This window comes from Amblyomma mixtum, chromosome 8, assembly GCF_055824585.1.
Source record: "Amblyomma mixtum isolate Tamu chromosome 8, ASM5582458v1, whole genome shotgun sequence".
In the NCBI taxonomy this organism is placed as follows: Eukaryota; Metazoa; Arthropoda; class Arachnida; order Ixodida; family Ixodidae; genus Amblyomma; species Amblyomma mixtum.
In genome coordinates, this window is record NC_143019.1 from 92,482,749 (window position 1) to 92,507,185 (window position 24,437).

Below are 24,437 nucleotides of genomic sequence, written 5' to 3' on the forward strand. Positions count from 1 at the left end.
TAAGTCGCTATCACAAAGCACGAAGTCAGTACGCTGCCGTCAGCAGACCGGATTTCCACGTTTGCTAGCATATCGCTATAATGCTGCGTAAAAAGCAAAGGGCGCCTAATTAGCTTGCAGGTCTAGTGCAACTCTCTTCTTCCGCGTTCCATAAATATTCAGCAAGAAGAATTGCATAATGCCTTCAGTGTTCTTAGGTCACGCGTGTTTCACCTATCTCGGTCCAATACCCGTGATGGCCAGTGTATGTACGCAGTACGCACACTATACAAACCAAAAAGATAAATAAGATAAATGTTATGCCCTTCCCTTCGACAGCGTTCCCGCGCATCTCGTGACTGTGCTGCCGTAGTGTACCACACCCTCTCCCGTTCCCTGCTAGCGGTCGAAGATTTTATTTAATTTACCTTGTTCAGTCCCGTCAAGCATGTCGTTTTCAGTCAGGTAACGCCACCCATCTTCATCCTATATTCTGTGCTACACTTTTATAAGAGCACTATGTTAGGTCGTCCCATGTGATGCGAAGCAATAGTTATCTGCAATTCAACCGCTTGCTTTGTTTTTTGGGCGCTTTCAGATAGCGACTAGAGACCGCATCGGCCCCCGAATGGCTGAATATATGAAATATGTCACAGAAGGACTGTGGTCATTATTTTCTTTTCTTATCAAATCAGGCCCATGCTGCAGTAAGGCTAGCATGCAGGACACCCACAAGCGTTTTCTTAGACGCGGATATTGGCTTGGAAGAGACACTGTTATAAAGCTTTTTATTTATTGAACTAACTGCAGGCTAAGTACAGGTAAATCACTTTGAAGGACACAAAGCATTGACGTGAATTATTAACTGATGCAAATGTTCACGCGGGAAAGTAATCACTCATTGCAATAATCGCAGTAGCGAATTCTTCAGAGGCCGAGAGACTGGAATGCTTTGCAGAAGCGCTCAATGTGTAGAACTTGAAAGTCTGCAGCGCGAAGCACCTTGACTGGTCTGCGACATTGCCTTTTTCATTGAATCAGCAACAAGGCAAGTAAACGAATCTTTTTTTCACATTTATTTTATCTGGTCAAAACAACCTAGTCTGTTCACCCGTCAGTGTTATACATTAAGCATATTATAAGTTCGACCGTAAATTTCTTTCTTCGTCCTCTACCATTACAGGTCCCAGTGAAACATGCTTGCGCGTACTAACGTTCGTCATAACACCTACCTCACTACGTTTTTAGTGCAACTATATGCGTGACTGTATGTATCACTGAAAAAAAAAAAAACGGCGGCAAGAACAGCAATTCTAGCACTACTTGCATTTGCAGTGTAGAAGGATGTATAAAGCAAAATTCGGTTGTTAAAATCAATCCTTTATGAAACGAAAGCATTTTATAAGAATTTTCCGTGGCCACTTTGTCGTTCTGTGGACATTTTAAAAATTGAGAAAGTCAGTATTACGCGATTCTTTTACTGATGAAATACACAACTGTATTGTTCATGTAGAGCTGCAGCCTGGTCATACTGGGAAAGTCGAAATTAGCTGAAACACATGCCATTCTTAATAACCACTGCTAAATTAAAAAGTTAGAAAGTGACCGCAAGCATATTGATATTTAGAAAAATTGCCTGCGCGATGGACAAGAAATCGAGAATTTTGTCTCTGCGATTGACAACAAACTGAAGAGTAATGGGCGTATGAGCGTTCCTATAAGATAGTGGGTTTCGTTTTCTTTTTTATGCATTAATATTTGCCGACACTGTAGCTAAACGGCAGACTTCTTTTCTTTAGGAGGGCGTAGTTGCAGGCCTGTTGGCAGGACATTACGAAGAATAGAAACGGCAAAAAGAGAATGAAAAGAAAATTATACCGCCCTGGGTTGCCGACTCTCTTTTTGCTTTTTTTGTTCTTCGTGATTTTTTAGATTGCTAAAATTTGGCTTTCTCAAAAGCATTACTTTAATAGATTCTTGAATGAGGGAAGATACTCTGTGCATAGCATTTATTACTCCAAAACAATTTTCAGAATTCGAGGAGGATCACTGGGCTTCAGAAAAGGCGCTTCTGGTCTCTTTACAATGCCTTTTTGTCGCCCCAATTTGCGAAGCTAGTAAATACCGATAACAACATCTCACACTATTTTGTAGTGAAGTGCAGGCTCACCAGTACTAATCCCTCAGCCCTGTCTTCCAAAGCCAGGAATTGTTTTAGTAATAGCTACTTACGGTGTTTAGCATCGATATTTCCTAATCGCTCACAGGCCTTCACCCATTCCTGCCCTGCATAGCGTAATGTAATAAAATTCCCGCCGAGACTAGCTCGAGACAATATGCAAATACGTGTCACTTAGTTTGGGCACCTCGTTACCATGAGGACTATAGCTAGCCTTGCAATCGAGCTGTTCATGTCTGTGAGACGTCGTTGTTCTCATCGGTCCCGAAGTAATTAAATCAATATTGTGCTAAAAATATCAAATCATACCGCAATGAATATTCATGCTTCCCCATACAAATGCATTTACATGCATTTCAGAAATATGCGGGTGCATCAAAGTTCTAATTGTTAACAGCTGCGCCCCGCCGCGGTGGCTCAGTGGTTACGGCGCTCGGCTGCTGAACCGAAAGACGCAGGTTCGATCCCGGCCGCGGCGGCTGAATTTCTTGAAGGCGAAATTCTAGAGGCCCGTGTGCTGTGCAATGTCAGTGCACATTAAAGAACCCCAGGTGGTCGAAATTTCCGGAGGCCTTCACTACGGCGTCTCTCATAGCCTCAGTCGCTTTGGGACGTTAAACCCCAATAAACCAACCAATAACAGCTGCTAATTAATCACCTTTGTCGCCTAAATCCAGGGCTGGCATCCCGACATGGCAGTATTGGACCATTATCCTGTGCGTGGTTGTCGTCATCCTCACCTTTCTCGCCGCCATCGGCTTCATACTGATCTCTCCAAACGAAGGTAATAAGGCTCTTTTTGATCTTCCATTTTAACGGTCTAGTTGTCGAGTGGGATTCCGTACAAGGGAGGCTATTTTATGTAGTACACATGCAGGCAGCGTTGTTATTGAAGCGTGAATCACGCATGTATCTTCCTTAAGACAAAAGAACGCTAGCATCGTCAAAAGTTTACACAAAAGTAGCTTTTTTTAATATCCTTACCCACATGTACACAAATGAACATAAATGCCGTGTTTGCTACGATTCAGCATACTTTCTTCTAGATTTATGACAGATAAATAAGTCGCCCGAAAGGGAGTCACTACTTGATGCAAGGAACAATTCTAGGGCTCTTAGAGGTAAAATACCAACCGGTTTTACATCCTGATGAAATCAAACTCCTGCTTTTTACATAATTCATTTTGCCTTAAACAATGTACACTCATCTATTGTTCTTTACGAAAGTTTGTAGTACTGTAGAAAAACAAATACTAATCGGGGAAGTCCTCAAAGCGCAACATTACTCAGCGTATTAATCATTTCGTTCTTGTATGTCGTGCTCAAAATCTAGTGGAGGCTCACTTCCTCTCACAATTCGATTTGTCGTAAAGCACTATCATTATTCCACTAAACTTATGCTCCTGACATAACTTTCAACACATATATGTACTCTACATTTGTAAAGACAGGAGGCTGCGCTGCAATTGCAGCGGGCTCGCTGAACACCATTGCCGCAGGGATCAATATAATAATGCAGTCGTCTTAAAAGGCATGTTTTGAAAGCTTATAAGCATTACCATTCAACATAAGAGGCTTATTCTGATTTTTTGCGCGTATCAATTTCGCTAAGCTCATATTATTTATTCGTCAAATTATCAGTTCATTTCTTACCTTTTGCGGGTTTTATTGGTCTATAAATCAGGGATAGGCCAAATAGCACTACATTTGTGCTGGACTAAAAGGGTCTTCGACTGAAACCGTTGTGTTACACCGAGGCGGTGGCATTGTGGTAGAGCAATCGCCTCGGATACGGGATGTGCTGCGCTCGGTCGCCAGTGCCGCGGAGTACCCACCGATTTTCTAATGTGTACATGATTTCCCGCGTCCTCGTGCTCGGCTCTTCTGCTACGAAATGCTTGGAAAAGGACCTTTGGTCACGTACCCTTCCCTCAATGAAAAATCTATCCCCAAGGGACCGAAATCTGCCGTCTGCGGTAAAGCTCATTGTGGCCTTCGTTTAGACCCGGGTAGTGTTCTTGTGGCAGAGCATCCTCCTAGCATTCGGCGGTTGCTGGGCTCGATCCCCACCGCCACTGTCTACCCGCCTGTTTTCTAATGCATACAACATTTTACTTGGCCAGGTGCTGGGCTCCTCGGGGGTGAAACGTTTGGACAAGAGCCTTTGAACTGAATCGGTGGCCTTATGGTAGGCACCAAGTAACCGTATTTCTGCCTAGTCTTACACTGTGCTGTATAAAGGACGGCCCTTACATACCATAAAGTGCACTCTACGCCGGCGGAATAAACTTTCCCTGGTCCACCTCTCAACTGCTGATGTAGAATTTCACAAGCTTTTCAGAGTGGTGCGCTTTTTGTTCGCCGGAAAAACACGTTACGTCAGCAGCCGCGAAGTCCTACCGATAACTGCTGCATATTTCGCAGGCATAACTTACCTTCGGAGCACTGAACGAAGGTTGCTGCTTCCGTGACCGCCGCAACATATTCGTGACGCGTAGGTGTCCAGCCAGCCTTCGGTCACCTTCCTTAATTTAAATGCGAGTCGCTCTGTTTTTATGCGTAGATGGTGTTTTTGGTCTTTATTCCACCGCTTAAGGTGGAACTGGCATCAGAAAGCGAATATTTTGAAGATTTTACCTAACCTTGGTTAACCAGCAGTTGCTGTCCTTTTCATTTGAGTCATTTGCTGTATCTTGCTTATCGCACTTCTCAAGATTAGTCCTTCTGATTATTACTTGAAACAAAGCATAAAAATAACCAAATTCATCTCGCGCATAGTAATGGCCTCTGAAGAATGAATAAATATATTAAAGAATATGTGTTTCCTTTCGCAACCCGTACTGAAGCTATGCACTTATTTTTTGTTCCAACATACCTAACACCTCAAATATGAAACTATTCTCTTTGTTATAGAGGCGTACACTAGGAAGTCGTTTTCGATGTTTCTCTTTGAGGTATGGGTATTTTAATTCTCTCACAGCATAACAATCTTTCACATAAACTGAATGTACTAACTTATCGCTGGTGCTTAGTTGATTTTATAATTTTTTTTCAGGAGTGCCTGAGAAATCTTGAGGTACACTATGGGAAACGTTATGTGTCAGGAGTCTTTCCTCTTGCCTAATTTCTTATTCCTGTTTTCAATTTCTATAATATTGCCTAAGAACGCCTTTGTACCTCCCTCTTTCAATTCTTTTCAACTAGCCCACATGGGTACCTTGTTTCGATCTTATGGTGGAATACGTACTGTCTTCGCGGACAGTGCTTGGTACTCCTTCCAGCTGAAGCAAAAACTACCCAATTTCGCTTTGCCAAAGTTACCCTATTTTTTCAGTTGCCTGCAACATGAGGGGACGTAGTTACAATTTAGCACTGACATGAGGCGGCCGGGTGCTATGGTTGCGATAACATTATAGGGCAGATCTAGGCTCACAGGGGGGAAATTGTGGGGAAATTGCGAATAAGTGAATGCGATGAGTTCTTACATTTCCCTTCGGTCTGGGCGTGGTGAAATGTAAATTGTCACGTACGCTACTCCATTTGTATGAAATATATCAACATGAACGTTTCCTCCTGCTACCTCAGATGGCGAAGGGACTGAGCATTACGATGAGGTGTCTGGCAGTACGTCAGGCAGTGCTGGAGGGCCCCCGGTGAGCCCTGTGATTTACATCAAAGTGCAGCGAACCACGCCTCCTCCGACGACGAAAAGGCCCCTCGGTACAATTTTCTGTTCCTTTTGTTATTACTCGCCTCCTGTGTGATTTTAAAGCTGAATCGGAAAACATCGCACCGACACTGTCATTTGAGACAGGCCTGTTGAGTTCCTCAGTGCTTTCACAGTGGTGAATTATTTCCGTGATTGAGAAGCCCACAATTCATGGTTTTTTCTTAACTACAGCGTTTCTGCGAATATTCCGATGGCTCAGAATAAAGCTGCATTTGAGACCCAAGTGTTGTGTACAGCATGCCTCATGCCGCGTTTTTAGAACACACACACAGGAAAACATTTGTACAGCCATTATAAGTAGAATGCCGTGCGTATACCTTTCACACCAATAGCTGAAACCACTGTGAAAGGTCTCGTAGCCCGATGAATACCATTAACTTCCGGAATTGGGAAGTAATTTTCCATTTTAACTACGGGTATTCTGAGAAAGATGTATAGCTTTTCTTTGTAACTGTAAAGCTGTGCTTGGGTGGATGCGAATGAGTAATTACTCCCTTATTATAATTCTCCGCGAAAGCCGCCACACCATTAATGTGGGACTCCCAAGCAAGGTCAGCCGATGCATGTTAAAATATACCAATTCTAGCAGAGAGAGGGGCGATAAGGTGTCCACCTAGGTTTAATAACCTGACAAAGCTATCCGGTATATTCGACTCCGTGACTCACGAAAACTTAAGAACTTTGGTGAGCTATATCCACTGCCAGCATTCGCATGCTAGTCTACCAGTCACCTTGCCGCTGTGGTTACAACGCAGGCATAAATTGTGGTCTGAAATTGAGGTCGTGATGAGGGCACTCCGGCAATCAGAGGGACAGTGAAAGGGCTTCCAAACGGAACTGTTTATTAGGCGGACCTGCACCCAAAAGAACTGTGTCACTCAGCGGCGGCGCAGCAACAAGCGTGCTCGATCGTCGCCCAACAGAATGCATCCTGTTCTCGGCCACGCTCACTTTGACGCTGTCAAGGAGCCACCCAGATAAGGCGCCAATGCAACTGCAAGAATCCGGAACAATGTGGAAGTAGTTGCGCGTGGCTGCGATCATTAGAGCTGCATCTGGTCACATCTAGCGTCACAAACAAAATGATAAAGCCGTGCGCCGGCGGTTTCCAGCGTGAACAAAAAAATGTACAAATATTAACGCCAATATTTCATTATTCGCATTAATAAATTGCCGTAGAGCACGCACCGATCTAGAACACCGTGTGTATGTAGATTTTTCACGTCTTATGAAATGATTATAATATGAACATACTCGACCACGCATCTCAATTACAAAAAGCGGCGCTGATGACCAGTGACAAAAACGTTAGGCTATATACTCCTTACTCAACTTGCTGGTAGGTAGAACACCTGTTATACAGAGGGCAAACGCCTAATATTACGCATGCAGTTCCATAAGAAGCAGGAAGCTGAGTTCCTTCCTGAAATCAGATTAGAAGTAGTGCTCACAGCTTCCATGAGTAGTTATCTCAAGTGTGAAAATATGCCTCTAGATGTAAGAATATACATAACAAAGATAAATCCCATGCGTGAAAGTTTTTACAAAAACCAATGTCATGCCTTCAGACTATGCGTCATAACAACTGACGATAAACTTGCCATCGCAATTTCTCCTTTGCCCTCGTGCAGCGTTTTCAGCTCGATGAAATCAAATAGAATATCCGAATAGATTTTACCTCTTCTCATCACTCTAAACGAAGCTCCAATCAACGCACCAGTGCTAATATCAAAAGCTGGAGAGGGTTATCACAGCCTGCTATTCGGTTTATGTCTGAAGGCGTAAATCAAGCTCTGGATGTGTAATCCCAAAGCTGAAACTGCTGCCCGCCAGAACTACCACAGGAAACATGTCCGCAAGCAGGATAACTGGCTGAAATCGGAAGTAAAATACACGCTTTTATTAGTAATTCTAGAAATACAATTCTATGCCGTGAAATTAGCGTTGCTTAGAGCAGAAAGTGCTCGAAAACCTCACCTCAAAAGAGACGGCTGTTTCGTTGCAAACACACCAGCCATAATGCCTTAAAGATTTTCGGTTTGAGGAAGGCAAAGTAAGTGATTACCAGAAATGAATCGTCCTCACCTGCCAGTCATCAGAGCGGATGCACACAAGCACACGTAAGGCTGGGCATCCTGATCATATATTTGAACTCAAATGGCGCAGTCTTAACATTGGTCAACATCAGGTGAACGTGGCAGAGCAGAATAAAAGTTTAAGTGGCCAGATAATGAACGGTAGTGTGTTTCTATACAATGCGCATACAGAATGGGACAAACGCAGGCAGAAGCATTGTGTACCAGTTCCTATCTACCATCACATAAACTTCCTTGCAGTGTCGCAGTGTAAAGGTGAAAACAACTGACATATATAAAGTAGCACTTTATTATCAATACCAGCCCTTTCAATTCCTGGAAAGGTGGAAACATTCTTAACCCAAAGAACGATGTACTAAATAGGGCATCTGGCTGTAGGCCCGTAATATGTATGTATTAATTACTGCAAGCCTAATACATTGATCCCTTGCATGACTCATTATAACAAAAAAACGCATACGACAAATCTCCAGGTCGGCTGTAATCATCCACAGTCTAAACAGGTAGTCGTAAATGTGAGTTTATTCCCCTAATATTTAAATTCTTTAGCCTTGTACACGCCTTTAAAACCGGAAATTTTATTTTTCCTGTTAAGCTTATCTGTCCTCAACACCCTGCGGAGATTTCATTTCAGTATGGCGCAGTGTTTTCTTCATCAAGCAACAGTATCAGCAGTAGCAAGCAACAGTAGCTAATAGAAACATGCAGCAATACTCTAAAATACCGTGTAAGCCGGCTTCGACACGGAATTATAAGTGCAGACTGTCCGTTTCACGAGTGCCTCAAAGTAGCTTCCTAATAGAATTCTACCATGGCCATGAACACGTGGCTCCAGTATGTGTATCTGTGACTTCTCTGCAGTGCTCTCCACAGTGTGTACTACGGGCAACTGCAAGGAGAGCCGATTGTTTCCTGAAGACGGTCTGTGCGACTTCGTCTTCTGCGTTTCGCTGTACTTCAAGAACCCCACCAACGAATTTGGCGTGTCGGCCCAAAACGAGGTTTCTCGGCAGCCTTTCCTCGACCAGGCCCGAGCTGCTAATCGCACTCGTTACGGAATGTCCATCGATCTCAGGTCTGTCTACAAGCAACGTAAAGCTATTCTGCTGCTGAATGGCTAACAGCTGGAAAACCACTTAGGGCGTTAGCTTGAAGCTTGCTCTAGATATTCTCTATAGGTTCATGAAAGAAGTTTTTTTTATTGCGATAGCAATATTAGCACCGGTTTTAGCCCTACGTGTCGGGGCGGCCGCGAGGCACGTTTGACCTTGAAGAGCGGCGCGAGGCGCTGCCCTCGCCGCGCTCTCGCCAGCTACAGAGTGTGGAGAGGAGGCTGCAGAACGAGGGAGGGGGGGGGGGGCGGGTGTAAGATGCGTTCGCTCGCTTGCCGGCTCCATGAGGCTACGTCGGCTTGCCGAAGCCAGGAAACGACAACAGGCTTCGGAGACAGATGAAGAACGCGAACAGCGCCTTGCTAAGCGGCGCGTTCAAGACGCTGCTAGACGGGCGCACCGCGCCTCTATCGAAACCGAATCGTCTACAACCGGTGATGATCCCGAATGGAACGCTATCGATGCTTACGCAACTTACCAGGTTTAACCGAAGCTAAAGCTTAGCAACTTTTTTCAGACTTTGTCTAGATTGGTAACGACGTATGGCGGAGACCACGCGGGAAACCGCATTCCCCTGCGCGACCGTCCCAACGGCGCTAGAAAAACAAAACGCTTATCACACGCAGGCCAATTATTAAGACAAATTACTTTAACCAACTTTGATTAAAAATCGGTTCGTATATAGATTTAATAAATGCCCTGCGGTTGTCCTGCTATGTAACGTTTTCTGCCTAGCTACGCTGCAGTACTCGCCTGTAGTCTGACGATGGAGCATTGTCAATTTTTTTCTTTGAATGTCTCTTTTGTTCAGCATGGCTCAAACATTGAGCAGCGCCCTCGCCACTACGATAGGCATTGAAGACTATGAAAGTTACTGGAGCGTCAAAATTTTCGACTGGGGTTTCTTGACCGTCCATGAGTTCGAGGCATGGAGGCACACCCAACTCATTGTGGACGCGATGAAAGTTCTAAAGGTCAGTGCTTCCTATCGAATGCTGTGACCGGCAAGAGTGCTGTGCCCTTTGTGATGCTACGGAGCGTATATCGCAACTATGCGTGGTGATTTATATTATTCATAATTGTATAATGCAGCTACACCTCGTAGCAAGGCATGATGAGTCGTGAGCATAAGTTATGCGCATGCTTCAGGCATGTCGCACTGCGCTTTCTACTTTTGCTTAAAGGGGTTTAGCGCAGCATACAGCTAGAATGAACTGTCTTAATTCTCAATTTCGTGCACCGTTGCGGACAGCTTGTCACGCTTTTGAGTTCAAGAATGCAGCCCATTACCGTCAGCTATCATTTTATCAGCCACACTTCTACTTAGCTATCAGCTGATCATTTCAAATTTACAAGTTCTCTTTTCAGCAAAGTGTATTTGGGTTAGCGGAGCACAGAGCGATGGTTATGGCGAAAAAATTCACAACCTTACGATCTTCGGCAGGTCAGGTTTTCTCTAGAAAACATTCCTTCATTATCACACAAGAAATAACATGTCTTGTGGCGTGCAAGTTTTTAGCTTGTGTTATTTCGCGGTTAAAAAGATCGCAAATATTTTACATAAGGTAATGCATTCCATAAAGGGCAGTTTTAGGACAGGAATGAGGCAGGCTGAAAACTTTTGTGAAAACGTTTCTGCCCTTTCGACGTCTGCAGGAGAAAATTTCTACTTCTTGGTTCGTAAGATGATCTTTAAATAGTCGGTGTAATCATCTGGAATGCGAAAAAAGGGAGTTCTTTGAGGAAATATTAAAGATGACCTCATCGCTCTTTCTTTTCTTTTTTCTGAGAGCTTTAGTACGTTTTAACTCTAGATCGGGAACAGTGTTGCGTAACGTTGATTTTAACCTTGAGATTAAAGGCCTAATGCAGTTTTATGTCGTTCATTTGCCAGTACTAGATATTGTCCTTTAAAAAAAATAAAGTTCACTATTTCCATTTAGAACTCAGTGCACATAGTTGAATGTTCGGTCAGCATATTCACATAGTCAAAGGAAATAGCTCGTAATTTTTTCTTCATTAGTCAGCTTTAATTACTTTTAATGCTAAACTCCTCTATTTCCTGTAATTTCCCCAGGTGCAGCTAATGCCGGAAAAAATTTATTGTTCCTAGCACGAATAATTCAATTTTGTTTTAATCTTTAGCTATTGCGAGTAATCATTAGTTTTTATAACTCGCTAGTTATTGGCCTTTAATGAGTAATATCCTACCAATGACTCCCCATAGCAATTATTCTCTATGCGTTTTAAGACACGCGAATTTTTTTTATGTGATTATCAGTACCTTGATAAGAAAGGCTGTTTTAACTGGCCAGTTCATTTAGGCTGACATAGAGCCGGAACACGTTCAGGTTATTAATCCATAGAATTCACTGACGCAGGACTGTGGTAGAGCGCATCAGCTCAGGAACGCTCTCATCTCTTGAGTATATCGCTTGTTAGGGTTCTGATTCTCCTAAATGTCTAAGTACTACGGCAAATTGCATCCTGCACTGAAGAGATTGCTTCAGTCTATAGACGAAACGCGAATGTCACCGAATAAAAAGCTTTTCAGGCCGCGTGGCTTTGTTTCTGTAAACTGTAGAACCCGCTGAGTTCGTACAGTTCACGTTGCTACCCGCCTGAGGAGTGGCACCGCGCTAGACTGTGAATTAGTATAGATCTGATTACACTCTGAAAGGGTGATGTAGACTACCTGAGCGTTGCTTAAGTCGGATTCAACACCTCTACATTCGAGTACTGTGCTCAACGCGTACTTTCTGTGCCGTCTTCCACTCTTCTGTCCTGTCATAAAAGTCGTACCTTGTCTAAGCCGAAGGTACAGAATGCTAATATTGTTTAGGTTTCCTCTGAATACGTCTGGAAAGCAACCGGCTCTTTCTATGACCTCATTTTCAATCGAAGTCATTGTGAGTAGAGTTTCTTAAATAGACCACCATCGCGACTGCGCACACGCATTGTGGACGGAAACAACTGTTTTGTTTTTTGACGTTCCTTGTCCTCGACCTCGCTAAACTTACACTTGATCTCACAGTAAGTAGGAGTCCTACAATTGGTAAATGTGGCCGTAACGTATAAGATGTTCCGTTCGTGTTTATGTATTGTAAGCCTGGATTTGTACGGAGCCAGGCACACATGTTCAAGCTGGTAAAATCTTTCATCAGAAATAATGGCAAATCTGTGCGTCCAGTTTCTGAGGAGTAAAAGTGCGCTTTCGTACGCTGGGAACCCCATGACTGGATTTCTAAACTAAACTGTTCAGTACCGGGAAAATCAAACATGCAAAATAATATTTTCTGCTTATCGCGCTGCTTTCCTTGATCCTCAAATCCGACTGAAATATATGTCGTGTGGAGAGTAATTCGGTGTCCTTCCCTCAAATTTATTTTTACAGCAATAAAGATTTGTCAGCTGTTGAACCACTTTATACAACTTACAATTTGCCGCTAAGTTTTCGTGCTCATTACAGAATATATAATTTTTCTCTGGCGAAAGTTGCATCGTTTCGGGAACGCTTGCCCTTACCGAAAATGAAAGCAGAACTCTGTCATCGAAGTAAGCATAGTATATGAACATTTCTGGAATTAAGTAGCTTCCCTGGCGCATTTTTCAGTGCTAGAAGCACAGACCACAGCACTACCATTTCAGGCACCTTTTGTAAAGTTTATTTAAAGGAGCTATGCTTGATCTAAACGCCCTGAAACTCAGCTAAGCCTTTTGTAAATCTTATTCTTTGCCAAACTGGCACGAAGTTTTTTATAAGTGCGGCAAATATTGACTGCTATTGGCGAGACATACACATGCCGCATGTAAAAACAAACGTATTCCCCATCAGAATTATGAAAAAGAGATGCAAAGCAAAAACATGCTTCGAGGGTAATATCCGGTTGCCTGTCATAGTGCTAACTTAAACGCAACCGCATGCAGTCAGCTCGAAGTCAAATGCTGCGTTGCTATTCCTAACGAACAATATCTCGTAATGACAACTGAAGAAGCTATCCTCTGCATTAAGCCTTATTGTTAAGTTTGAAACAATATAATTCAGCACTTCTTTCTTCATATAAAGTTACCAGACACTGGATGTCTTTCAGAGAAATTTACGGCAGACTAGCAATGTTTTTTTTTAAGGTTGTGTCCAAGTTCACTTCTTTTTAAATACTTGGAACTCCAGCTTATTTCACTGCGTTATTGAAGCTCATTTCATTGCTCTAGAAGTAGAAATTTTGCCTGACTGCAGCAAAAAAGAGATCGAAACTGACCAAAAGCTGCAATCTCATGTTCTTACTCTTTCTTGACGCATTACTCTCCTAACTACTGTCATTACTGGAATACATTACTTTTTCAAGAATATGGGCGATTTTTTCCTCCGATATATAAAAGCGTTGAACTGATTTTCAGCTGCGTTCAATAAAAATTTCACCTTCAATAACTGAAATAATTTTCAGGTTCCACAAAACTTTAATTTTCTTCCCGCGAGGCCCCATATAAGTGATTATGAACAATTGCAAAGGCGACGTTTTCAGCACTATGTGGTAAACTATTTTTTCCAATCAAAACACCGTCTATTGCGTAACTGAGTACCATACCTTCGTGTCGACGGATTCTCCGATCACATACTAAAATTTAATTCAAAACAAAATTTCATGAGACGTTTATTACCATTCTTATCCGAACACACCCATAAATTATGTTCTGGGCCAACATATGCTTAGGCGGTTGTAATGATGTCCTCAAAGATGTTTTGACATCACATGGTCACCTTAGAATGATCAATCGCACTCATTCTTTTGACTCAACATGCGCGATGTCAGTCCAGATTTTGTGTGGAATGCCAGCGTGAAGTTATTCCTGTATTTTGTTCGATTAATCCTTACCAGGCGGTTTCTACGTAGGGCACTTTCTTAAAGCTAATTCAATATGATATGCAGTTAATATTTTTGCACCTGCGATCTAAGCGTGCACAATGCATAGTTATAGTGCGTAGAGTTATGTTTTTCTGCTTTGGTATTGTTCGGCTGGTGTGAAGTTTCGCATTTGAGCACCTTTTAATGAACACTGCTACTGCAACAATGTCAAAAATGATAGGTTTGTCGGAACAGGCATTATAAACTTCTCCAGCGTTATTATACAGAGACTGGTGTCGAAAACGAACGTGCATGACCTTTCAGCCAAGAATCAGTCACACAAACGCATACTGATGTCTCTCTTCCGTGGATTAAATGTTCTTAAGCGTTGATTTTCTGGTTTCTGATGAACTCAGTGGCACAAGATGACACCATAAAACATCTTATTGTACGTTCTTTCATGCTACTTGTGAAATCTGATGTAGTGGATCACGGTAAATCATGTAAAACTGGGAATCAAAACGCGAAACTTGAAGGTAAGTTAATTGGACGCAGGCTCGAACACAGATATTCAACGCGCTATTAGCTTGTTGGTGTCACAAAAAACAGCGAAAGGGGATGTTTCGGAATCATGTTTCGTTAGTTTCAGCGTTAGTCAACGGCTTTATAACTCCCCCATTTCGCCACTCTGAGCTCATAAGAAAAACATTTCTTATGCCGTGATTCTCTGCAGCTTCAAAATGTAGGATAATTTTTACCAAACTGCCAAAAATTCTTGATGGGATCAGGATGGTGGTGCTTAAAATTTAGGGAGAATGAAGGTCCTAAGAACTTTCTGTTTCTTAAAAATAACTTTGTAATTGTTGAAACTTGGCATGCAGGTGCAGCATAAAATACGGTTTAAAGTTCCATTTAGATTTAAAATGCCTCGCTAGAAGGAAATATTAGGCAAAATATTTTCCCAATTATGCCATTTCAAAGGGACCTTCATGATTATTTCTCAGTTAATAAAATCTTTTTTCTTAATGTGCAGACGTTCCCAACGGTAAACCGCATATTCTAAATGTTTGTTTTTTTCCTTTAAACATGTTAGATGAGCAATTAGGTCAAGAATGGGCCATTTCCTAGCCCACTATTCTTTCTTTTCGACTTTGTTATTATTGATTATGAACAAAGATTATAGGCATTTTGTTGCCTTTGTATGCGCAACGGGCAGTTAAAAAGGTCTGCATTTTTCTAAACGTTTTTAACTGAGAAATTACCTTAACGTTTAGTAAGAAACGAAGTAATTTGAAAACGTTATTTTCACTTATATTTCCTTCCAGGTCAGGTATTTGCAATCTAGCTGCATATTATAAATCAGCATTCTGTAATATGCCCGCATGCCGCGTTTCTCTAAGATAAGTTGGTTACTAAGCTAATAGTTTTAAGACTTTCATTCCCCCTAAGTAAATCCATTTAAACGTGGAAAGCTAGTGGAGATGGGCAATAGACCCCTTCTCATTAATCTCTATGTTCACCGCTGCTGGGCCTGAGTTCTCTGCATTAAAAAGAAGTGTGTGCCGTGCACCGACCCAACCTTTGGCGTCTACTTGTCACCTAAAAAGGGAATTTAACAAAATTCCTTGTTTGGTCAACATGCATGGAACTGCCGCCTTCCGTCTATATTCCCCCATTCCCTTGACTTCGCTTGTCACCTCCATAGAAGGAAGCAGTAAGATATGAAGTTTCAAATTATTCGTGTCCGCTTGTATGAGTTATGCGTGGTTAGAGGCGCGAGAACGGATTAAATTGAAATTCGTAGTTAAGGCACGTATACCCAGCTTCTGTTATAAAGGAGACACATCATGCGAGTTCAAGCAATGTTTCCTCGATAAGCATGACTCAAAAGCAAACTTTACTTTTTTCTAAAGAGTTTATTACAGTTTGGAAGACTAATGAGCTATAGATATTATTGTTCCATGAAAAAGTAAATCAGCGAATTCTAGTATGAAACTTATTGCGCGTTTTTGTTTTCAATGTTCAGAAAAAGAAAATCGAAAACCAATTGCGTAATGAAGGGATATTTTTCTAAGTGTTGATGGAATATGTCCTTTAAGAAAAATTTCACCCGTTCATTTTTGATGACAGAAAATGCACGAACATGGAGCCTCGAAACGCAGTGAAAAAGTTTACACATTCCTTGGAATCTACTTCACAACGGACCTCTGCGAGATGGTGGCGGACCACATAAGGTGATTGTCATTTCAACGGACTATTCATATCCTCAATCGACGGTGAGTTTCCGTTGTAAGCATTCATTTGCTGCGTCAAATTCATAAACACCACCGTATGCGCGTTACTGAAAAGCGTTTACGTGCGCCTCTGCATACCGCACTTTGAAAGAGCCGTAAAGAAGAGTGCTAAGAAAAGGGTACGACCTCAGCTACGGACTGCATGACGAGTGCTAAACATCTGAGAGGCGATAGTTTTTTCAACAAAAATAAATTACAATAAAAAGAAAACGAAAACTGGACATATTTTGGTTACAATTCCCCTGACCCATGCGAACGGGTTTCTTTTTTTTTTGTTTCTAAATAAAATTAGGATTATTAGCGTTGTAATTATCTGTCTACGGTAGCAGCTAGAAAAAGAGCCGTTACTTTCTAAACAAATCATTGAAGTACGTTATTGAAGGGCGATGACGACGCACAGAACCACTAAAGAACGTGCCAGCAGGTCATCTAGCTCCTCACTTGCCTGAAATCATTTTTGAAGCAACCCTGCATGTCACCTCTGTTCTCGAAATTTGTCAGAAAACGCACTGTCAAGAGGTAGTCGCAGCGACTAACATTCAAAAAATAGGCCGGCATGCGTCATTAACCTTTAGTGACCATAGTTTCTACATAATACCATGCATTTCCAGGAGGAATGTGCTAGAGGAAATGAATGGAACTCATCTTTCTTCAATTTTTCTTCTACTGTAAAAAAAAAGAACAGTTGCACATTGAACCGCCTTATGTTACCTAGAACACAAAATCAGGCAACATAGACTCTGCGTGCTCTCTATAAGTCACATTCATGTCATTATATTTGCAATATGTGACAGCGTCTAACAAATAATAGCAATCTCTGGAAACATCTGAAAGGTCTCATTTTTAGTACGCCTCAATTGTGCACAGGTCTTAATTCACTCTTGTACATGTATTTTGCCCTCAACATAAAGATTCTCGCGTCCCTGAAGCATCTAGTTCGTGTCTGTTATATCATCCAATTATTTACACCTAACTAGTTTTTCAGCCAACCATCGGTTTCCTTTGATATCTTACCGCCTGCCTCACAGGACAACCTTCATCCCGACTGGCATCATCGCCCTGGGTCACATATCGTACATGGACAGAAACAGGTCCGACTGCATAATTATGCCACCCACAAACTTCAAAGATCCACGCGTCTACAGCCCAAGCGTCCGCTACGGACACTCCATCGTAAGTAGCGACCGCAGTAGAAGTTAATTCGAGCAACGTCCTAGTTTTATAAAGTTCTTCATTACCAAGGCAGCAGCTAATCTCAGGCATTTTTAATAAATGTTATCACAACTGATAAAATTATATCGAAAGTTTGGGCCACTTTGTTCGCCACTGAATCAGACGAGCCCTTTATTGATGTGCTGAGTTTGTACGTAGAACTTCGTGTTTACATACCCCTTCCTCAAGAAGGAGTAGTAATTAAAGATTCACGATTAGCGGTTTGCGAGAACTCGATTTCCATGGCGCGTCCCGATGGAAAACATTTTTTTTATGCCAGGAAGTTAGATTTAAATTTAAGTTATGAGGATGCCATAAGTAAAGGCTGTGATATAAAATCGGATTGTCAGGTTTTATAGATGTAAGTTTAAGCTGGCAGGTCGCCGTTAGCGAAGGCTCAGGTATAACATCGAGCTTGCCAGGTTCTTTAGCCAGCGAGCAAATATCAATAGTTCAGCTTATGTGCAGTGTAAACATATGTCCTTCCGGCAGGGGCAGAGAACTCAAACCTGCGTTCTCCTGTCCCGAACAATGCTCCGGAGGCTTCGTCAGAAAGAGAGCGCCAATGGAGCGACCTATGTCATGATCAAAATGCGAAGCGGGTTGTTCGCTTTCCAATGCATGACGTCATGGCGTCTTCCAAGGCAGTGTGGCTAGCGCGTGCACGTTGTGTGAACGCACCGCATCTTTTCAGTCTCCCTCCACTCGATTACATGCCACGTTTGTGCGGCTCACCCGCGTTCGAACCTGGAGAAATTGAAATTTGGTTTTTCATGAAAGGGAATGGTGCAGTAATTGTCTCACATATCTCGGCGGACACCTGAACCGCGCCGAAAGGAAAGGGAGGAAGGTGGTAGTGGAAGAAGAGAGAAATAGATGCCGTAGCGTAAGGCTGCGGAAGAACTCGAGACCACTGCGGTAACCCGTATTGGAGTAAAGCGAAAGCAAAGACGCCTCCTGAATTCAAGTTCCTGGTTTGTTTTTAATCAGTTCTTTAATTGCGCACTTTATTCAAAATTAATTCATTATAATTCACCTCAATTCACAATTATTCAAAGTTAATGATAATTGTTTCACCTTTAATTCGCCTTAATGTACCATTAATTCACATTTAGATCACATTTACGCACCATAATTCGTAATTAAATCACCCCCCTCCTCCAAGTTCTGATCCGTGCCACTCTGCGTGGGCGCACCACCTGACAACACTTCTGGTGTCGAGACTGATGCAGTGGGCCCGTTTCGACACCGGAAGTCTTTTATGAGCGTTAGTTCTTACTACTTATGTTTGTCAAGACGCGTCTATGTGCAGTGAAGGTCAATTGACCAAAACAGCAACCACGTGACCACACCATATCACATACAAACAGTGGGCTCGTGGCGCCTGAACTCACACCTTGACATTCGATCCGGTATATATGGGCTAGTATGGTGGCCATCAAAGTGGGACTATCCCCGGGACCACCATTTACATAAAATTTGGGGGCCGCCTGATTGATGCAGAATGTTCGAAGTGGTGTCAAATGACTTGGCATGTTCCTGACGATAAAATCTCTAATTGAGATAGAGCCCGAAATATCTGTGGGATTCGCAACGACGACCTTTCCGCTCCCAAACCCTACAATACCTATGACCTTCAGACGGCCATGACGGCCGTCTGAAGATCAATTTGGCGTGTTGTGATGCTCACATTTATAAAATTTAGGAATTGATATAACAAGGAAATATACCGTATATAGCGATGTTGGCTGGTAAATTTCAATTGTGCAAAATCCATGAGATAGACGTCCCTGCTTGTGTTTTGAAAGAGACGTTTCCGGAAATGAAACATCCTCGGATAGTTGGATTTATTCTTGTCCACGTTTGCTGAGCACCGAATCTAAACACTAGAATCTCCCGTACCTAACACTCTTAGGTCGAACACTGCGGCAGTGTTGGCAGAGGAATTTTTGTCAGGTGGCGCCCGTACACAGAGTGGCACGGGTAGGAACTTGAACTGGAGGTTTGGTTTGGTTTAGGGGCGTGTAACGTCCCAAAACGACCCAGGCTATGAGAGACTCCGTAGTGAAGGGCTCCTGAAATTTTGACCACCTGGGGTTCCTTAACGTGCACTGACATCACACAGTACAAGGGCCTCTAGAATTTCGCCTCCATCGAAATTCGACCTCCACGGCCGGGGTGGAAACCGTATCTTTCGGGGCAGCAGCCGAGTGCTATAAACACTGAGCCACCGCTGCGGGGAGGTTTTTTTTTTGAACTTTTTCTTTATTTATTCTCAGAAACAGTACACAAACTATTGTTTGGACTTATAGCCTTTACGGCTAGTGAGGGTCCAAATACAAAACAAGTACAATATTACTGCAGACCGTGTAAAATAAAAAAACTTCAAGATTAACACGCACAATTGAATTCGTTCCTGCATTTCCATGGAAATTAAATAGTGTTTTAAAGATGCCGAAAAGTTATTTTTTTCTTTAACTTCATTCGGGATTTCATTCCACACATGGGCTCCGCTGTATTCTAGGAGTCTCCGGCCGTACATATTGTAACAAGGTGGTAAATTAAATAGATTGTTGGTTGCAGCTCTTGTTTCTTTCATTGGTAATCTAAATAAACTAAGGGGCAGGGGGTTGTTAGATTTTATTACATTGTTTACTATTTCAGCTATCTTCAGTTTATATGCCATTGATAGGTGTAAGATACGAAGCTGCTGAAAGAGTGGCCTGCTGGGGTATGTATTATTTGAACAAGTTATCATACGAATAGCTCGTTTTAGAAGGCGAGAAACAGGATCTAGGTATTTTTTATATGTACCACCCCATGCTTCCAGGCAATAAGATAATTGACTGTGCACAAAGGCGAAATACAGAATGCGTAGAATTGGAAGATCAAAGCAGTCCTTGGCCTTTAGTAAAACATGACAACCATAGGCTAATTTGGAGCAAATATTATTAATTTGTTCTTTCCAGTGCATATCAGACGCGAACAGGACACCAAGATACTTGTATTGAGGCACCCTCAGCAGAGTCGTGTTGTCGATAGTTAGAGATATATGTTCGTAGTTCATGTTCTTCCTGCGCGAGTGAAACTCGGTGTACTTTATTTTCTCAGTGTTAAGGGTTAGCCGATTACTTTTAAACCACTGCGAAACTTCACTAAGCTCTTCATTAATTATACATTTAAGTGTCTCTAAATTTTCTCCTGTAAAAAGTAATGCAGTGTCATCGGCATATATTACAGCTTTTGAATATTTCAGCATTGATGGAAGGTCATTAATATACAGGGAAAAGAATAGCGGCCCAAGCACGAAGCCCTGAGGGACACCTAGATTAATGCTTTGTGGTAGTGAGGCTAAATTGTTCACGACAACATATTGTTTCCGTCCTGTAAAATAGCTTCTAATTAGATCACAAATTGTCCCTCTAAAACCGTAGGTTTCCAATTTCTGTTGTAGTATTGTGTGATCAACCGTATCGAAAGCTTTTGATATGTCTAAATATACTACTATGGCCAGCTTATTATTATGCAGTGCAGAATTTATAAGTTGTGAATTTATAAGTTGTGTGCTAGAGTCTACTGGAATGTTTTAAGTTGAAGGAGCGGAGACCGGTCCTATTGTCAGCCGCGGTCCCCGCTTGTGTAGAAAGTTGCGGCGGTGCTGTCGTCACCCGCAGTTGAGGAGCGTCTAGTTATGCCTTGCTTGATGGAAATGGTAGTTGTAATGGTTTCTGGTAGTTATGCTATTGGGAAATTTCTGCTTATCTGCTCTTCGCCCGGAATGCCTCCCATGCGACGCCTAAATGACGGCTACGCGCCAGGGTTCACAACGGGATATGCTCGAACTGGACAGAACTGTAAGCTGTCACTTTTCAAAGCTCCAACTGACGAAGAGCGGCGACTAGTCAGCAACGCAATCTACACAGGTTAAACAACCTACTGGACGTCGAGTGTGCAGCGTGTGAGCAGCATTTTGAGTGGCGCTTCATAATAAGAGACTATATGCGTATTGCGAAAAGGGCTCAGGAGCGAATTTCGAGAGGATCTCCAACTCTTTCCCGCGATGCGGCGCCGACAATCTTGCCGAACTTGCCTACTTACCCAAATGTGAAAATACCGGCCCCGAAGCCAGAAAGGAAACGCCTACAATTAGTCGCTGCCGAAAAGAAGACAAAGCGTCGTCGCACTGATGACTTATCTCCTACTCGATCAGACGACGTTCATGGTGGTGCAGTGAGATACGAAGGAAGCAATGTGAGTGTTGACTGCGTCGGTCTTGCTGAACTTCGCAACATCGCGCTTCCTTCGAAGTCATGGGCACCGCACGAATTCCCGACCTTTTCCTGGAGTTTGAAGCGTGGCCTGCCGACTCGACTCCCACTGGAAGGAACTCGCAATTTACAGAGCTCTGTTTTTTGATCTGATGGGTTTGAAATTCTTGTCGAGTGCAGCTTGAATCTTTTCTGGAAGCTCCTATCAGCATATCGATGAATCCTCCTTCTTTGTCACCCTGCAACAGGGCCATCCTTATGTCTCTCATGTAGCGCACCACCTTCTTGAACTGGGCTCTGGTTTTGGGTTAGTACCGTTGGTTGTAAAACGGCAGTCTAAACCGTCGCTTATCGCTCGGCTCCTATTCTTTTCTTCGGATCTGTGAGCGACCACCTTCTTAGCCAGAGGAATTCAGCAGTTTGAGAAGTCGGTCTCCTGTACTCTTTGTAACGGCGCCTGTCGTTTCTCAGGCTGATGCCTTGGCGAACTAGGCACAGGAGATCGTCCTGGTGAAGACTAATCTGGAGCTCGGATTTCAGGATTTTGGTGACCCGTTTCGCGTGACCCCAAGATGTATCCACATATTCGAGCAAGGCCTGGAGTCCCAATGGAAGGACTAGTTTCTTGCGGCAGGAAGAAAAAGCCCATGACTGACAGGTCGTTATGGGGATGAAGTTGACACATGCCATGGCTTGATCGTACTTGGTATTTCGGGATAGAAAAGGACGCATTGCACAAGAAAGATGCTGGATCAACTTTCTCGTTAGAATACATTTGTGACCTTTCATGTTTAATTAGTTTGCCTTCTACATTCCAACTATTTTTTGTCAAGGATTTCGTTCTTTTGTGTCATGTTTTGTGTACCCGGCTGTCGCGGCTTCCTACGTTTTTTAAAAGCCTTGCCTAAGCCGGTTCTTCTTTTATAGCTCGCCTTCCTGTGTAAAGCTTTTTTCGATGCTCTTATGTTACTGCTCCTTCCGCACCTGTCTTTTGTCCTGCCTCCACCCTGCCATTTATTATCAGCCTTGGGTGTCTACTATTTCTTCGTGTACTGGATTACACCGCATCTCGTGTGCAGCTATCAATCAGTTCACTCAAGAAAAAAGAATAAAAGGACTTGTTTAGCCCCTTTTCATTCCATGGCTCATAGAATACAGGTGGTGATGGCCGCCTAAAAACTCAACGTCCGTTCACTTCAGTAAAGTCGGTTAGTGGTAGGCGCTTGTTCGGGTCGTTTTTATGTCTTTCGTCCTTGTTTGTGAATCAACATGCTTTGAAGTCGCGTTGTGAAGTCATCATGAACGGTCACCAACTCGCCAAACGAAAACTTTGATCCAGCATAAACTCACGATGTACGGCCCCGTCAAAAGTACACTGCCAAAGTGGATTGTTTCTAAGCTGTTTAGCGTGGCTCCGTAGCATTTCTAGCAGGTTAAAGATTGTGAGGGTTGAGGACGCGATGCCATTCCTCTTTCGAGAAGTTGAGGTCACTACGGATGTATAACAAAGCCTGCAGCACGCATCACAAGCAAACCCCTTGGGCCGTGCACTGTTGACGAGGGCGAGGGGAGGGGGGAGGGTTTACCCTCACTCGTATGCCTTCCCCGACATTCGTATCAAAACTGTGACGCAGCCGTTCGTCATACGGTGTTCCATGCGGTGCCATATACAATTTCTCGTTGCACATTGCCTACGTCTCTTAGTCAAGTTGCAGGATAGCTGGAGCAGGGAATCCAACCGACGATATATGTACTTTAAAGGTACGCCTTTTCCAGAATTCGGTTAAGAATTTTGACACAACTGTTCGTCGTAAAGCTTTCCGGTTTCTTTATTTATTTATTTATTTATTTATTTATTTATTTATTTATTTATTTATTTATTTATTTATTTATTTATTTATTTATTTATTTATTTATTTATTTATTTATTTATTTATTTATTTATTTATTTATTTATTTATTTATTTCAGTACTCTCAGGGCCCGAGGGCATTACAGAGGGGAGTGGGGTACAATAGACAAAATGACAAAAGAACATCAGTCACAAGTAACACAAAATGTGAACAAAAATATGGCTCGCGCAAATGAGTAGGTTACAGCAAATACAATCCAACAAATTAACAGTCATTTAACACGAAATTATGAGCACAGAATAAAAGTAAGCATACCACGCAGACAAAAAAAAACACAAGGAGCAGTTGTTGAAAATGGCAGGAAAAGACTATTGCACACATTCTTTCATGCCCTTAAAGAGCAGAATTTGTGAAGGAGAAAGAAAAAAAAAGACCAGGTCTGTTTGAACTACCACATAAGCTGAAAAGAATAAATGGCAGGTCGCCAGAATTACATGTCCTATGTTACCATCAGGTTAGTTAAAGCTGATTTAAGCACAGAATGGTCACTTATTTCGACCACCGATCGGGGAAGGTGATTCCATTGTGCCGATGTGCTGGGGATGAATGAGTTGTAAAAGTGGTTTGTTTGGCAGGAAAGAATACCAACTTTATGACGATGATCGATCCGAGCTGAAACGTAGCAAGGTGGCGTTATAAATTTTCTCTTAAGGATGGGGGAGTAAATCTTATGGAATAGACAAAGGCGGGATATATTTCCACGTTGCGACAGTAGTGGTAGTGATAAGCTTGATTTCATGGCACTGACGCTAGAGTTACGGTGATAATTCGAGAGAATGAAACGGGCCGCACGGTTCGGTATAGATCCGAG

General features: G+C 42.6%; 1 protein-coding gene across 1 annotated transcript in view; it reads left to right on the top strand.

Moving 5' to 3' along the window:
• Positions 1–427: 427 nt before the first annotated feature.
• The window catches only part of LOC149333506 (uncharacterized), a 37,363-nt gene continuing 13,353 nt past the window's right edge, over positions 428–24,437 (top strand). The window contains exons 1-7 of the mRNA XM_089557740.1: positions 428–444; positions 2,836–2,942; positions 5,744–5,878; positions 8,846–9,059; positions 9,908–10,070; positions 16,071–16,174; positions 17,263–17,407. Coding sequence (XP_089413866.1) covers positions 428–444; positions 2,836–2,942; positions 5,744–5,878; positions 8,846–9,059; positions 9,908–10,070; positions 16,071–16,174; positions 17,263–17,407 — 885 coding nt within the window. The remainder of the gene's footprint in view (positions 445–2,835; positions 2,943–5,743; positions 5,879–8,845; positions 9,060–9,907; positions 10,071–16,070; positions 16,175–17,262; positions 17,408–24,437) is intronic.